Consider the following 16,565-nt stretch of genomic DNA (forward strand, 5'->3'; position numbering starts at 1 on the left):
CCCAGTAAATTTTTAAATTTTTTGCTGCCCCTCTAAAATTTTCACGGTACGCTTGCAAATGAGCTATAATATGGTGATGAACTATAATATGGTTGGATCGGCACCTCTAACTTCAGCCGCCCCCTACATTTTTGGGCTGGCTACGGGCCTGGGGTCCAGGCAGACCACAGATCAGTGTTTCTTCCATACATGTTTTTTTTGGGGGGCACTGCCCCCCCGGAGCTCTGAGAGTGCCCCCCCGAAGGACACCAAAATAATACGTCTATAATATAATAATAAATAGAATAGTACCAGCAGTGCCCCCAGAATATTAAGAGTACCCCCGGAACATTTTTTCTGGAAGTATGACTGCCTCAGACTAGATTACCAAGGACTATAAAGAAACAAAGTCAAGGATCACCACTGACAATGCCTGATTCTTAACTAAAATTACTCACAGCGAATATTTAATCTAGCTCCACATTTTTAATACTAAATGTTTGGAATTCACTTGGAGTTGGCCTGGACCCAGGACATGCGCACGAATATATTTCAGTGGGCCAATCTAGGGCGTTTCAGAGGGGTATAAATTCAATATAAAGATATAGTAAAGTTATATTACATTTTGTAAAATTACCCCTAAACTAGTAACTAAATTTACAGGTAAATCAGGATTTCGATCGGCGTCCGGACTCCCACGACCCACCCTCTGTGCAGGCCCGTACCTAGACACCACTATGTATACCCAGATTAATATCATAATCTGCACCTTTCATTAATTATAAGTCACATTTAGCGTAAAGAGCATAATCGTGTGATGTTTGACTACAAATATCATTTCATTTTCATTGTTACATTATTCTATTATACAGAGGTTGATTCAATTATATTGAGCCGGATTTGAGTGTGCCACGTTATCTTGGAAATAGACATGCCATGTTTCCGCAACCGTTTGTTAGATGTGCAGGTCAGCTCTACTGCCTATTAATCGGTATCGGAGTACCCATTGCAGGAGACTGTCCCAGCTGACCAATGGGTATTGCGTCCTCCTCTTTACAGGCATTCCATATGCCAGTGACGGTGCGGACTTGAAGACGAGATAGGCGCCGCTTGAGGGGTCCGAAAGCACAATAGTCCACTGGGGTGGCATCGGGACTCTTGGCAGTTATGTCAGAGAAGGAAAGCGCCGAAATTCCAGTTTTCTGTTCCATACGGCGATAGAATTTCAGTGATGTTTCCTGAATGCCTTGTCTTCGTGCAGTTCAACCTGGTTTATGTCTTGTCTGTATAATGCTGGTACATTTCAGTCGGAACATAAGTCTGGTAGTATGCAGCATTAATTGTGATACCTCGTTCCACCTTCCGGAGACGTTTTCTTTCTGTACGAGAAATCGACCAAATCACGAACCCTTTTGGGAAAGGTCCCAGCTACTCGCCGTTGTGGTGGGCCCAGAACTATGTGACACATATATTCTGTATAATACGATTCACAGTTGCATGATCTACACGAACATTACGCACTTGATACAGTTCTACAACGGGCGACGACGTGAACTCAGTGTTGGAAACTGCCAGAATGACCTCTCCCAGAAGCTGTTCAGTTTCCGCCGCATGAGGCAACGTTCGGACCACACTGTTCTATTACGTGACTAATGAGATACTGTTGCTTGCTTCGAGGCAATCACAGGGCAATAAGTTGCGCGTGCGTGGTAGAGCTGCACATTAAAGGGGAAAAGGAATTTTGAATTATACAGACATAATGTTTATACACATTCCCTCTAGCGAAAATTTTCACTGGTTTTCTAAGGAAATATATTATCTTCAGAAAATGTTTGTCTGTTTCGTAGCTAAACGACTGATTTTATATGAGATATCTGGTTTTGAATTGTATGGCGAGATGTTTACTCAATTACTATTGAAACCTTAAGTACTAGAAGATTTATATCGCTTCCAATTTTAGTAGAGATTAGAGTGAAAAAAGAATAATTCTTGGAACGCTTAGTTGATAGCAGAAAACCGCTTCTCGATTTCTATTACCATTTTTAGTCTATAGTAATCAACATTAAAATCGAAAGTTGTTGATTTCTTTTATTTCCAGTAAAGAGAGATGATAATATCTACTCTTAGAACAATAAATAGATTCCAAAGAAATGGTTCTCGCTGTCTCGTACAATTTTAGCTCTATGTAAATAAGCATTAACACCGGGAATTGTAGTACACTTCTACCACTTTCGCTTTTAATAAAGAATTAAGAATAGAGATAAAAACTGTTCCTGAGACGTTTGATGAACTGTATACAAACCGCTTCTCGCTATATATTACCATTTTTGCTCTATAGTGATCAACATTAGAACGTTATTTCTATTACTTCTGGTTTGAGTATCACCTTCACCAACGAATACGATTTCTGACTTTTGACATTGTATACAGTGTCCAAAATTGATGGTGATCCATCTAGCACTTTCTGAGATTTCCTTTTGTCTCTCAGGCTGACGGATACACTTTTTAATTTCTCCCGGAGGGACAGACAGAGTGGTTTTGTCTCCCGAATGGACGGACGCAGATTTACTTCTCTCGGAAGGACGAACACATATATTCTGTCTCCCCGAGGGACGGACACATATTTTGTCTCCCAGCTGGACGGACACACATTTTTGTCTCTCGAATGGACGGACACACATTTTATTTGTCTCTGTTAGGGTTGGACAAACTGTTTTCATCTTGTGGAAGGACTGTCATATCTTTTTGTCTCCCAGACGGGCGGAGACACATTGTTTTTCTACCAAATTGACAGGCACACATTTTTTGTCTCCCGAAAATACAGACACAAATTTTTGTCTCCAAGATGGACGGACAGAGATTAGTGTCTCCTGGAGGGACGGACACACATCTGTTTTGTCTCCCGTAGGGAGGAACACACACATTTTGTCTCAAGGAAGAACAGACGCACATTTTTCCCCCTAAACGAACGTACACACATTTTTGTCTCCCAAAGGGACGGACACACATTTTGTTTGTCTCCATTAGGGACGGAAAACCAGATTTCGTCTCCCAAAAGGACGGACACTCATTTTTGTCTCCCAGATGGACGGCCATATATTTTTTGTTTCCTGGAAAGAACACTCATGTTCTGTCTACCGAACGGACGGACACAGATTTTTTCTTCCAGAATGACAAACGGTCAAACACATGGACATACAAAGTAAATATTTAAATGAGGTTTGGTAAACCAAACTCCTTAGAAATGTAACTTAGTACTAGAAGGCATTAACCAATTGTTTTACGTGATTAGATTTTAGAAAACTTAATGCAAATTAACAAAAGCACTTCCAGTAAAAGGCAATTATCACCACTCAAATGAGATGATAAGGATATTTTTGTTTAATTTGATAGCAAAAGAGAAACAGAAGCAAGAAAAAGGAAAAAGAAAGCGGAATGGAAGCTGCATAAATAAATAGAACATGAGAAGGGGAGAACGCTCTGGAAAACTGCCAAAAGTCAGAGCTAAATTTGTTTTTTTTTTTCCTTTGTTTCTACAACGACAAGGCTGAAACAAAAATCGAACACCAAGAAAGAAAAGTCAAAACAAAGAACTAAATACGAGAATTTAGAAATCTCTTTAAAATAAAATAAATTTCATAGAAATTAGCAGAAGCAGGGAACAAGCTGTATTTTAATCCCAAATAAGAAAACTGATCTAACAAATTGTGATGGAAATAACGTACTGTGCAGATGTAAAGATGAATTTAGGTATATTTGTCCACTATACAAATCTCCACTATTGAACCATTCGAAATGAACTTTTTATCATTGTTCAACTTGCTCTGGGTGTATATTACACTGAGAAAAAAAATGTAGGTGGCGTACTTAAAAAGATAGGTTACATGCGTAATTCCTGTAGTTTTTGGACTTAAGGTACAGTAGACGTGTAGCTGAAAACGCATGTTTTATAATACTTTCTGTATAAGTGTTCCATATATACGTACTTTCCATATGAAACAATGTAGGCAGTCAGGATCTCACATACAAATGGACGTATATAACTTATAGCTGACGAAGGTAACATAAGTATATGCATGTGATATACGGAAAAATGTTAGATGTCAGACATCCTGCAACGTCATGATGTAACATCTAAGGGCAGTGCCTATGTAGCATACGGATAACGTATGCTCCGTACTTATTTCTATAGTAAGCAAGAGGATACCATATATTTGTACAATATACCGCTGTCCGGAGAACAGATTTTTCTCTGTGTACGTTACTTTGGTTAAAATCCTTGTCATATAATAAGATATCCTTCAAAATGTACGCCACAAATAAAGTATCTCAAGTTATAGAGATGCAATTCCTTACATTTCCTCATTAACAATATCTAGAAAAGAACCCTCAGTGTTTTGGAAATTTGTCTTCTAAGAGGGAAAGAAGGCAATTTATAAGTTGTCTCGATACATATACAAGTACACAGAGAAAAATTGTGACGTTCATTCACATGTTTGACTTATAAATACACGTAACAGTAGAAGAAATATATGTAAAATGGAATGTGATGTATAAATACGGTTTGCTGGAAAAAAATGGATGTAATTTTGTTACATTTAAACACCAAGAAGTAAAGTTTAAATGTAACAACCTCGCCTTAAGAGGGACGACAATGTAAGAATATTTTGTGTGTCACGCCGTTGCATTTACGGTGACGTATAAAATTTTATAAATTACATGTCGTTACGTTGAAATGTTCGCTAAAATCCGAAAGAAGTCGATCAAACCCGAACGGGAGCCATTTTTATTTCATGAAATTATTTAATGTTGTTCAGGGAAATCTAAAGTTGTGTGAAAACAAGTCGGCATCATGGACTCCGACGTGGACGCAAGAGGTGTAAAAAGAGGAAGATGCAATGAAGAAACTTGGCACTGCGATTATTACACGAGAGAAGAATCTAAAGGGTGGTGTGAATATTGTGACCGGCCTCCAACAAAACACGCAAGGATTGGACAAGGTACAGTATGTGGAAATAAGGTATGATATACATTAAGTTGTTAGAAATAATGATGGAAAGGATGTAGGAATGCTCTTTTGATTCTTCCCAGAAGATGAATCATTACGTTCAGTACATTATTTCGGAATACACACTCTTTTGATGGATGACATTCTTGTATTATTAAAAAAAATCTCTACTATAAGTTTTTAGATACTACTTGAACAAAGCAAACAAAAATGGTTTGGTTGTCCTCTAAGGGCAAGGTTCTAGGTTACTGGTCCCCCTTCCCATGGAACTTTAATAAAGACATTAAACAAGGCGTGCAGGTTTACTTTTGGCGCACCACTAGAAAGACGGGTTGGAAAGTTATAAGGTGCTGGTTTACTCTTGGCACCCACATTGTGAAAGATTTACAGGCCAAATTCAAAACTTTGCATATTTATGTGAAACATATTCATAGAAGACATATTTATATAAAACAAATTTCTGCAGGCCATAAAATTAAATGCAAAGCAATGTTGTTTTGTGTCTTTATTACAGCTAAATGGATATGGGAACCTGTGTTCTAGAAGAGTTCACTCGAGCAGACGGCTCTACCAAAAACAAAATTTATAGGTAAAATACAATGACAAACGCATTTCGTAAAAGAAGTAGATTGTGAATATACTGTAAGTAATTTCTGTCATTAGATATATTGAAATACATTTTGAATGGCAGTGAACGTATTTTAAGTGGAAATAATCTGGTGGAAAGGCGGAAATAATCTGTTCGTGTTAGAAATGGACATTTGCGATGGGTATAATGTAAACATACGATTTTATTACAAATAATTGTGTGATAAAGAGCGTCATATTATAAAGTTTTTGAAGCGTCATGTTATGTTGAAACGTAAAATCAACTATGCGAAGAGTGAAAAAGAAATGAAAATTCAAAACAGACTAATTTCTCCTCGCAGTGGGCCATTTGTACCCGGAAAACCAGTGAAACCATTTTGAAAGTAAGGATTATTACGATTATTTAAGTGTTTTTCAACGTGAAAATTATTGGGGATATTTATGTATTTTCCACTATCCTTCTTTATGCGTATGCCCCCCGTCGCTGACGCGCCTGGTCCCTACGAAAGCACCCCCTCGCTCCGCTCGGGCCCCGTGATGCGTTCCTGCTCTGACTCGGTTAGATAGCATTCGTGCTTTTACTGGCCACGTAGCAGGAGTTGGTTCGTGGTTTATGCATTAGCTCCGCATTTAGTGCATGCTCTGCAAGAAATCAGAAAATGCAATAAATGTGTGAAAATTTGGTAGAGCCGTCTGCTCGATTAATAAGTTCTAGAGCCCTGCCAAAGTAATGCACATGTATTTTAGGTTTACTAGTATACGGTTTCAAGTGTAAAATCGTTACAAGTGCTTTACGATAGATGAAATAAGTGAATGCATATGAAAGACCGTCGCTGATCCGCTTGCTCCCTTCGGTCGCCACCCTGTCGCTTACGCACGGGCCTGCAGTTTCGCCCTACTCAGACTCGGTTAGATTGCATTCGTGCTATTGAGTGGCGACCAAGCAGAGGATTTGTGTTTTTTTTCATTTTTGTTTTTGTCATATATCCGGACTACGTAGGCCTATATACAGGGACTTAATCAGGGGGGGACCTGGGGGTCCGGACTCCCCCGAAATTTCGACTTTTTTAAAATTTAGCCTAATTTTAGGGGCAATTTTAGGAATTTTAATTTAAAGTACCTTCATATTTAGTTTCGACCCCCCGAAATAAATTCCTGGGTACGCTACTGCCTATATATAAGAAAATCATTAAAGAAAATAAGGCCATAATTCTTCAACCATTACTTCTGATGACCCCCTTAAATTTTCTCTACGAGTATGCCAAGTGAGATATTTTCATTTCGCCTAGCGCAAACCATTTAGAAGACAATAAGGAAGAAATTAGTAGGCCTAAAAGAATTATAATTCTTTCACTAATTTCCTTCGTATTGTTCCCTAAAAGGATTCCACATGAAAATATCTCACTTGACATAGATAAAATTCAAGGGAACCACAAGAAGTAACTGTTGAAAAATTACAATTCTTTTAAGATTTGCGTCTAAATACGGCCTTTGGATGTGTACCATAAAAACTATAGTGCGAAAGATAAACTAACCGGTGATAGGTAGCCACTAGAAAGCACGAATATTATCTAACCGAGTCAGAGTAAGACGAAACTGGTGGGGCTGCGCAGGAATGCGTCCGAAGGGAACAGGCGCGTCAGTGATAGTGGGTATGCGCGCAAGCGAGGTTATTCCTTCGTGCATACAACGTGCTTATGGACCGTATTACAGGATCTCTAGTTCTTCATTCATGTCACCTTAGTATTGATATATTGCCAAAGCGTGGAACGCCTCCTGTTACAGAGGTCAAAAATTTTCTTCAGACTCTCCTAATCCCTCTACTCGTTTCAAAATTGACATAACATTTCTAGGCATTTTCTACGTTCTATCTTCGCATTTTGCCCTCACTTATTTCCCACCCTGTATACGGTCTGCCACTAAACTCTTTTTCTCTGTTTCTTTTGGTGCTGAATCCAGTGCTAACACTCATTTTCAACAATTGAATTTACAAAATTGGAATGGTCCCTTGTTAGGTATGGCCTCTCAGTTTTATTGTATTAAAGTAAGTGTACCAATTATTGTGGTGAGAGCCATTATTTTGAAATTTAGACATATAATATTGACAGGTGTAATGCTCTATTTTTCCTGATTTTTTATAGATGTGAAAGTGACTCATTAGAAATGGATATTATGTCATTTTATACCCACAAAAAAAAAAAAAAAAAAAAACTGGTCTTGACTAGCACTCACCCCTAAAGTTTAACGTCGCGGACTCACTTGTCAACAAGAACGTGAACAAGGCATGTTCGGTATGCTGCAGTTTTGTCAAGTAGTATTACCCCAAGTTTGTGTTAACTCATGTTGATAAAGGGGCCGCGTGGGCGCATTGGTTGGAACACCCACCTCTGGTGCGTGGGATCCTTGGTTCAAACTCGGCTCATGCCATGTGGGCCTTCTGATGGATAAACACCGTGTGCGTGGGTTTTCTTGCGTTTCTTCCGTTTCCTCCCACTTTCTTCATTCCACCAATCGGCCTGGCACGTTGCCATTAGGTGTTAAGTTTTAATAATCACGAAGATCCATGCCCCACTGGCAGCCTGAAGTCTCAGGCACCTCGATCATCCGCTCTATTATTGTTCGCTTTATGAGTAACAGCACTAATTAGTTTCTCACAAAAGTTGTCAGGCCTTTCAAAAAACATGGATGGCGATATTTCAGACGTTGTTCGGTAGTCCAATTTTAGAAGTTTTCCCCAGTCCTACCAGGTTAATGCTGATGGCATCTAATAAGGCCGTGGTCGAGTTCGTCTTAATTTTTGTCGAAGCCTTTCCTGCTCTCCAGTCATCGTGACAAATAGGCGGATGGTAAACTAAATTTAAAACAAAACTATTCATGTTAAACAATGCTATAAATGTTCATTTAAAAGAGTCAAGGTTAATTTTCTGGGTCCTTTTATAGTTGCATGCACAACATTCCAGCACGTAATGGTTAAGTCTTGAGATTAATAACAAACCCACTGCGAGTCTAGCTTACTCACAAGTGAGTGTCGTAGCCAAATCCTTCCCAAGCAACCATCTTCTGTGTAAAAATGGGAGGATCAGCCTCCAAAAGAAGTTAAAGCCTGCATTTAAGATACCATTTCAGCATTAGGCTGTTGTGACTGATGAAATACGGACCTCAAAAAAAAAAAAAAAAAAAAAAAAAAAAATCAAAACCTGACTTATATCTTAGACTTAATTTTAAATATGAAAAGGCTGTACAAAATTTAGGTACTGATTTTTTTTTTGTTTGTTTGTTTGTCAGATACAGCTGGAAGCTGGACACGAGGTGTGGTACAAACAGTTGGAGAAGTACCTACAGAAAGCAGTCTTTCCCACAGAGAAGACCGAGATGCACATTCTGAGCAAGAAACTGTACACGTCAAAAGTAATGAGGTAATTGGTAATAGGTTTTCGAGAAAAAGTTATCGGTGTATTCATTGCTCTTTTAAAACGTTCAGTTTTGATAAATTGTCACGCCATGTAAAGAGGCATGAAAGGGTTTTGTGGTATGAATGCAGTTCGTGTAAATCCAAGTTCAAATTTCGTTCCTCATTATGCAGACATACTAAAAATTGACTATTTTTCCCAGATTGACAGCTGGCATTAAATAGAAAATGCACATTACGGTTTTCGTACAGTCTTAAAACCTCCGAAAACTTTAGAAAAGAGCATCACCCAATTTAAGTGTTATTACAGGGATCCCAATGAAAAATTGTGTATTTAAGAAATAAAATGCAATTGCCAAGATAGTTATGTAGTCAAAACGAAAAGAAATGAAATAGAGAGACTGAGGCTTGAAAATTTATTTATTCATTAAAAAAAATTAAATTTAGAAAAGGAATAGTTGACAGGAATGGGAGGTGATAATTAAAAAAATTTCACAGGAATAGCATGACAATAAAAATAATAACATGCCTGCCATATTTTAGTTCGAATCACCTTATCCGTATATCGCTGGCGCACTTGGCAATTTTTTTTTTCTACAGCTCTCTCCTTGGTAAGTTCGTTTCTTTTCATTGCTTGATGTTCCTATTCTTTTTCTTCTTGTTTCTAACCTCCGTGACCAAGACTCGAGAGGTGAGTCGAAAGCTTGGAACTCATGAATTCATGAATTACAGAAATCTGTAAGTAGATTGATAGTTAGGATTTTTGAGCTTGGTTTTGCAATGTCTAAGGACGAGTATTACCTCATTTGCCTACGCTGTAACTTGGATAAAGTACTTATAGCTTTCGTGAATTCATGAAGAGTGTAATGTACCATTAGAATTAGGTAATGTGGTTTCCGCTCGGAGGGGCCCACTAAATTTATCACCCATTGTACCCTGCTAATTTTTCCGAAATAGGTTTCGATGTATACATGATATTCAATTGATTATAATTATACTTGGAATTAATGTGGAAATTCGGGATAATTTCGTAGTAACTATATTTTGGGGAATAATATCTTTATTCATACATTATTTTACGATAATATTTAGCATATGGGTATTTCAAATATTGAAACATTGAAATCATCATCTTCATGCTGTACAAAAACTAGGCCCGCTACTGGGCAGGAATTCTTAGAAAAATCTATCAATCTAAATTTTGGCAGAATATTTTGGACCCTCCTCGTCCTTCTTGAGATGCCCATATCCACTCTGAAATCCGGTTTGATCCAGATTTTTACCATTTTCTATTCGTTTTATACTCTCCGCCGCCAAAAAATCTCTGCTGTGATTGGAACTATTTCCTGAACTATAGTATTACGGCGCAAAAACCTCCATTCCAAGACGTGGCGTAAATCAAGGACAACACTGTAACTTCAGCTCCTCTAAATTTGGAAAATTTCTGCAGATAAACGGAATAAATCGTGGTAACACTAGTCTAAACAATAGTTAAATCATCTGGACGTAGTAGGGAGCCATAAACTGTTATTTTCATAAGCGAAAACAGGCAGAAATAGTAAAATATATAATTCAGTTCATAAGAAGCCATGTTTACAGCATATAAACAATGATAGACAGGATTCATCGTAGTATGCGAACCATTTCAGAATAGTGTAGGAAAATTTTCAAGTTTTCTTTTGTGTCAGTGATTTCAACATTTAAGTCTCCTTTTTTCCCTTCCAAAAATTCAATTTAGGGTTCAATACACCTGTCCAAGTGTAGCTTCAGTTTGCATATGTAGTAAGTGTGATTTTTTAAATAATCACTAATATTGCGGTAGGTTTTCTCGTAGTTAGAGTAATGTCTAATATATCTGTGAAAACAAAAACTAAGGGGCTCCCATCTGCTCCTAAATTGAGCATCGTCTCAGTAAACATGGGTTGAGAAAATTTTTAGGGATTCTTTTCCTTACAGGAAGAGGGTCCCCTTTCCATTGAGAGCTGCACAGTTCCTTATTTTTGACAGTCACTTAAAGAACAATGAGTTAATTGGTAGCAGGGTCTCTTTGTTATATTTTCCTACTAATCTCTTTGTTAATATAGGTGGATATAATTATATATATATATATATATATTTCCATACGTGATTCAGACGTTGTTGTTCTATCTAGCATGTATATTGCCAATTTTTTTCCATACTTTTCTCTCGATATATGTTAAATATGTCATTAATGGCTAATATTTTTTTCTAAATGTAATAAATTGTATAAAACAATGTAGTTAGATAGTTTCCTTTGGAATATTTTATCCTTGTTTATACGCTGTCCCATGTGTATGTGTGTGTGTAACTGAGTGATAATTTTTAACCGTAAGTCGTAACATTAACGTTGGTTTATTGTAATGGTTTTACAATACATGACTAAGGTTATAAAGGATAAAGTCTAAAACAAATTATAATCGGCTCTGTGAGAAAAGCCAAAATAACAGGATATGCCTGAATAAACGACGATCTTTCAGAAATATCAAAATTTTCATTTGAGACAAATGTATGCATTACTCGATTTTTTTTTTTTTTTTTGGCTGATTCAAATGTGTGATCGATCTCTGAATCTTGGAGTTCCGAGACTGGATATTAGGTAACCTTCGTTCTAAAATAATGAATAAACAATAGAACTAAACTTTCATGTCACCCGGGCTGGGTCGGGGCAACTCCCACTGGCGTAGTTGCCTGGATCCAGGTCGAGGTTGTATGGGTGAACAAGTGTCTATTCCGGATCCCTACAATATCAATACTTGAGCAATAACATTCTGAATACAGACTACCTTTTAGAAATATTCGAGATTCTTCACCATATTCCCAAAATTATCCAGTAATTCGTTCTCCTCAGATCTCCTATCTTCTTCCTTTCCTTCTCCTTCCCTCTTCCTTCCTACCTTCTTCTTTCTCTTCCTCACTCTTTCTTTCTCTATTTCTATTAAAATCTAAAAAGAAGGGTCGTGACTGGGAGTTGTCGCTATTGACACGGTCATTAAAATTGTTTGATATTTCTTCGGAAGTCCGATATGAATTAGTCAACCCGAGGACAAACATTTCGAAGTTAGTAAAATAAAATCCATTTATATTATTCATATTTAATTGGGTTATATTCAAAATTTAACAGTTTTAAAAAATTTCGGAAAAATGAGTTTAGTAGCGACTCTCACTCCTGCTTTTCCCTCTCACGACGCCCCTATTATTCTATTTTATTTTATCTGCACTTTTCAAGAGTACAATTAGATTAATTTTCTCGATACATCTACGTGCCTTGAACATTACCGTCTACGCACCGTGAAATCTACCGTAAGATAGTATGAAGGAAAAAGATTTATGGATTTTTCTTTTTTTCTTTTATTTATTTATTTATTTATTCCCCTTTATTTCAGTTGGAAACAGAGGCAAGTCTTTACTTTGGATACGACGTAGACACTCTTGAAATTAACCTGGGAGATGCAGTGTCAAAAGTGGCACTATCAGCCAACATAGAAAATAATATTTTCGCCCTAGAAAGACATTTGCAGGCAAAGAGATCTACGCTTAGAGTAATTTCCCAGGTAGGTGTATATATAATAGAGTTAAGGGAATTATTACTGAGAATTATTTATCACCAACGCAATTTGAGTAAACATTAGTTTTGAACTTCATTTAGTACTTTGACACTTCTGTGCATATTAATCCTCATCATTCTTTTAGTATGAGAATGAAATACTTTGGTCTCTGCTCGTCCCGAACGTCCTTAACACATCTGTTGATACCTCCTTATTAATAAGTTGTTATTAACGTTTTAAACGAGCTTCGGAGTTTCTAAAGAACGAGACCTAGTTTAAAGTTGGCTCCGAACCACATGTGTCATCTATTGGGAATCGAACCCAGGACATTTTGATTAGAAGGTAGAGAGCATTACCACTCACCCATAGGGTACACTCGTACTTTTGTGTTGTAACATGTGTATTTGTTACTAGTAAAATGACATTTTTAGTGTGATTTTTTAAAAAGTAAAATTGTGCACATTAAACGGATTGATTTTTGGTCCAGATTGATACGGATTGTTTCAATAGCTAGCAGTTATTGAAAAAGATGCTCGAAGGTTAATGTCTGTACAGACAATTTTATTACTGTAGAGTATCAAAGGCTCAGGCAACTCTTAGGGCTAATTGACTCTGCCTTTGAACTCCAATATTACTCTAAACATTAATATATTTTAAGGCCAGTCTGCGGCAGAAGTTTACACTCAAGACTCCATTTTGAGAACATCAGGTGACATCATCTTCCAAGTGTAAAAGAATTAAAGGATAATTAAAAAGCCTGCCTGGATACGCTGTTTTATAATAAATAACCTAGTGTTTTACCTACTGTGACTTTTATGCCTGATAAAGTATACAGTTAGATAATTTTAAACTATAGTGCTCATATCGATTCTAATAACATGTGCAGGTCAAAGTTTGCTCAGTCACACTTCTTTTTCAGGTAACAATATTCTTATTTCAGTACGGTTTTTTAGTATCTTCCAGAGAAGGTATAAATTTCAATACAAGTTGCCGCTCTGACATATTATGTGAGTCTACTTCAGAGTTATCCGGTTAAGAAATTTTACGACTTGGTGAAATACTTTCGCCGCAGACTGGAAATGCATCTTATCACATTGTTTCTTAGTTCAAAAAGGACGGTTGTTTCTTTATTTTATTTTTTATTTTTATTTTACTTATTTATTTTTTTGAAGATCTTGAGTTGAATAAAAGCACAAACTCTCAGCAAGGTGGACAAGCCTTTTTAGGTCAGTTCGAGGACTGATTCACATATCAGTACGTATTTTTTTAATTTTCATTGTAGATAGTATTTACTAAAAACTAAATTATCTGTGTAAAGTTCTTCCAAATACACTATATATTAAATTATTATCGTTTTACTTGCAGGAGGCAGGCATACATCAGAAGACGAAGAGTATTGTAGGACGAACAGTGTTTTTTGGCACAAAGAAAGAAATATATTGTGGTCCTGAAGAAATTATTAATTTGGAACAAGGATGCTCTGAGTTAAGGGCTGCAGTCTATTACGTAAAGAACTTGAACTATCCAGGTGCGTACGGTCAAATTCTGGGCCTTTTACAATGCGTCGTAACTCGACAAAACTTTCCTAAGCAATTGATGTCGCAAAGACTTTTTGAAACTGTGAATCTCCTGAAGCTGTGAAGTTTCTAAAAGTGTAAAAGTATGAATGTGAAATATAATTGACTTGAACAGTGTTTCACTTATTGCTAGTGTATTATTTTGATGTTTACCCGATTAATATTTTTCATTGTTTGTAACAGTAAATGATCTCACTTTTTAAACGATATTTAGCAAGAAAAAAACAGTCACGTCAAAAGTTTCCTTGGTACACGGGTAGATATTTAAATTAAAGGTCAATAGAAAACAATCAATGCTTACGAGACATAAAGTACAAGAAAGATCAATTGAATTTGCTTGAAATTAGCCCTTGCAACTGAAAGCGAATAACACCATTATCAGTATATCCGGGAACTACATAAATCCAACCTAATCTAAGAGCAGATTAGTACCAACAAATTATGTGATAACTTTCAAACAATACTATAACGATTTCGTAAATTTCAATCGCTCATGTAAACAGGCATCCTCTGGCCAACTCACTGACGGAAATGCTATAAACGTTTATTCTGATTTTCGAAGATTAATATTGATTCTTATATATATATATATATATATATATATATATATATATATATATATATATATATATATATATATATATATATATATATATATATATATATATTGTTTATACATTGTCTATCAGTGTAAAAATGTTCAAGGCAGTTTCAATTTGATCTTGTAAGATTTTATAATATTGTGGGATGAAACGTTGCTTTTTTAGCAGTTTATTAAATTTATTTTTAAGATCTTTTAGTAGCTGTGGCTCTGGCCTAGAGTTCTGCACGGGCAAAATTAACCTTCTAATTGCTGTAAATAAAAATACAATTTTGCTTTCATTGTTAATTTGCTGTAATCGGGCTTATTTCGGGCTCATTTGATTATGACAAGCTCGGGCCTGAATACTAAAACAAATTTCGGATTCAGGTCGGGCCTCACATTATAAATTCACAGGCCGGGCCGGGCTCGGGCTAAAACTTCCGGCCCTTGCAGACCTCTACTCTGGCCAGCATAGAGTATAGACCAAGGATGGTATTGGCCAGAGTTATTCTTACGGTACCATTCCCGCATTCGCCTGGTTAAACTGTGGGAAACCCTGGAAAACTTAAGTCAGGATGATTGGCAGTGGGATTTAACAAATTGACCTCCTCACTACCTCTTAGCACTACGAAACGTTACCGCCTGAACCGCGAGGGCTGGATGTATCTTGCTTTGTTACCACAGTGATGAAAAGCAGCAGTGTCAAGTTTTTTTTTTTTCAACAAATGGTAAACTTGGTTTCTATGAGCAATCCAGCTGTTTTGTTACAGCGTGCTGAACAATTTTTTCCTACTGTTTAATTGAGTTCAACAAGGTGGCTTCGGAGTGTGCGGAGCTTTGTTTTCTGAGCATCACAATATTCTCAAGGTAAGGACCCGATTTCCACATTTTCATTTTAAAATAAATGTTTAAGTTCAGCATTATCTTGTCAATTACCACCGATAGTGTATAATACAACATTCTCGAGATTTATTTATCACGTCTAATAATAAATTAGTAGGAAATTCATAGGTATACCTGGTGACAATGCCTGTATGAAATACCATTCTTAGATAAAGTGGTAAATAGTCTAAATTTTCTGTACTAGCATAGCTTCCTCTGAAAGGGAATAGTTCTAAGAAAAACCTAGCCGACTTTCAGTTGGTATCGCAAGCTTTTTTTTTTTTTTTTTTTTTTTAAAGGGCAAACAGCATACCAATCAATTTTCTTGAGTGTTAGTTAGGTTCCTCTTTTGAGCACTACTTCATTTCAACAAAAGAAAGTAGATAATTAGACATTATATTTGGATTATTTACATTATACTTAACCCTTTTAGGATTTAAGATACCATTGCATAATATTATCTTTTACCCAGATGCATTTTAGAACTGGGTGGTCAACTTGGCGGTGCCAAGTGGGGGCGGAAGAGTGTGACTTTTTTTCTTAAGAAATTAAAAAAAAATCATGCCTTTATTTAGTTTTCAAGATATCAGATTGAAATTTTGCATATTGATTGTGTGCACCTTTGAGTATTTCTCAATTTTTTGCGACTCCTACGTGAACGCGCGCTCGAGCCTAACGGACGCAACTGTTCTGAGGGAACGATTTTTCAGAAAAATCCGGTTTTTCCAGATTTTTCCGGTTCAGGTGTATGATACGGACATGTGAGTGATACCGTTAGGAAGAGGAGCTCATTCGTGGCTAAACGGTTAGCTTACGCGCCTTTGGCGCGGGAGACCTGCGTTCGATTCCCGGTGGGAGCTCAAGTGGCTCGGATTCCATGTTAATGAATAGGTTCACGTCTCATATAGCCTCGCTGCTGAACGGGACGTTAAACTCAAAATCAACAACAACAACCGATAGAAAGGGCTCGTTA

The 16,565-nt window shown here is 36.8% G+C and overlaps 2 protein-coding genes across 2 annotated transcripts in view; one reads left to right on the forward strand and one right to left on the reverse strand.

Moving 5' to 3' along the window:
- Positions 1-16,565, reverse strand: part of LOC145671296 (dipeptidase 1-like) — a 408,614-nt gene that overhangs the window by 18,639 nt on the left and 373,410 nt on the right. The gene's annotated exons all lie outside the window — the stretch shown is intronic.
- Positions 4,738-14,401, forward strand: LOC145679664 (uncharacterized). The gene is made up of 4 exons (XM_081750241.1): positions 4,738-4,979; positions 8,861-8,991; positions 12,389-12,556; positions 13,916-14,401. The coding sequence occupies exons 1-4, from the start codon at positions 4,832-4,834 to the stop codon at positions 14,189-14,191; spliced, it is 723 nt and encodes a 240-aa protein (XP_081606367.1). The 5' UTR covers positions 4,738-4,831; the 3' UTR covers positions 14,192-14,401.

This window comes from Thermobia domestica, chromosome 2, assembly GCF_964235325.1.
Source record: "Thermobia domestica chromosome 2, izTheDome1.hap1.1, whole genome shotgun sequence".
Taxonomy (NCBI): Eukaryota; Metazoa; Arthropoda; class Insecta; order Zygentoma; family Lepismatidae; genus Thermobia; species Thermobia domestica.

Coding starts and splice junctions, on each gene's coding strand:
- LOC145679664 (XM_081750241.1), top strand. CDS start 4,832: ATGGACTCCGACGTGGACGCAAGAGGTGTAAAAAGAGGAAGATGCAAT. Junction 4,980..8,860: donor ACACGCAAGGATTGGACAAG/GTACAGTATGTG, acceptor TTTGTTTGTCAG/ATACAGCTGGAAGCTGGACA. Junction 12,557..13,915: donor CGCTTAGAGTAATTTCCCAG/GTAGGTGTATAT, acceptor TTTTACTTGCAG/GAGGCAGGCATACATCAGAA.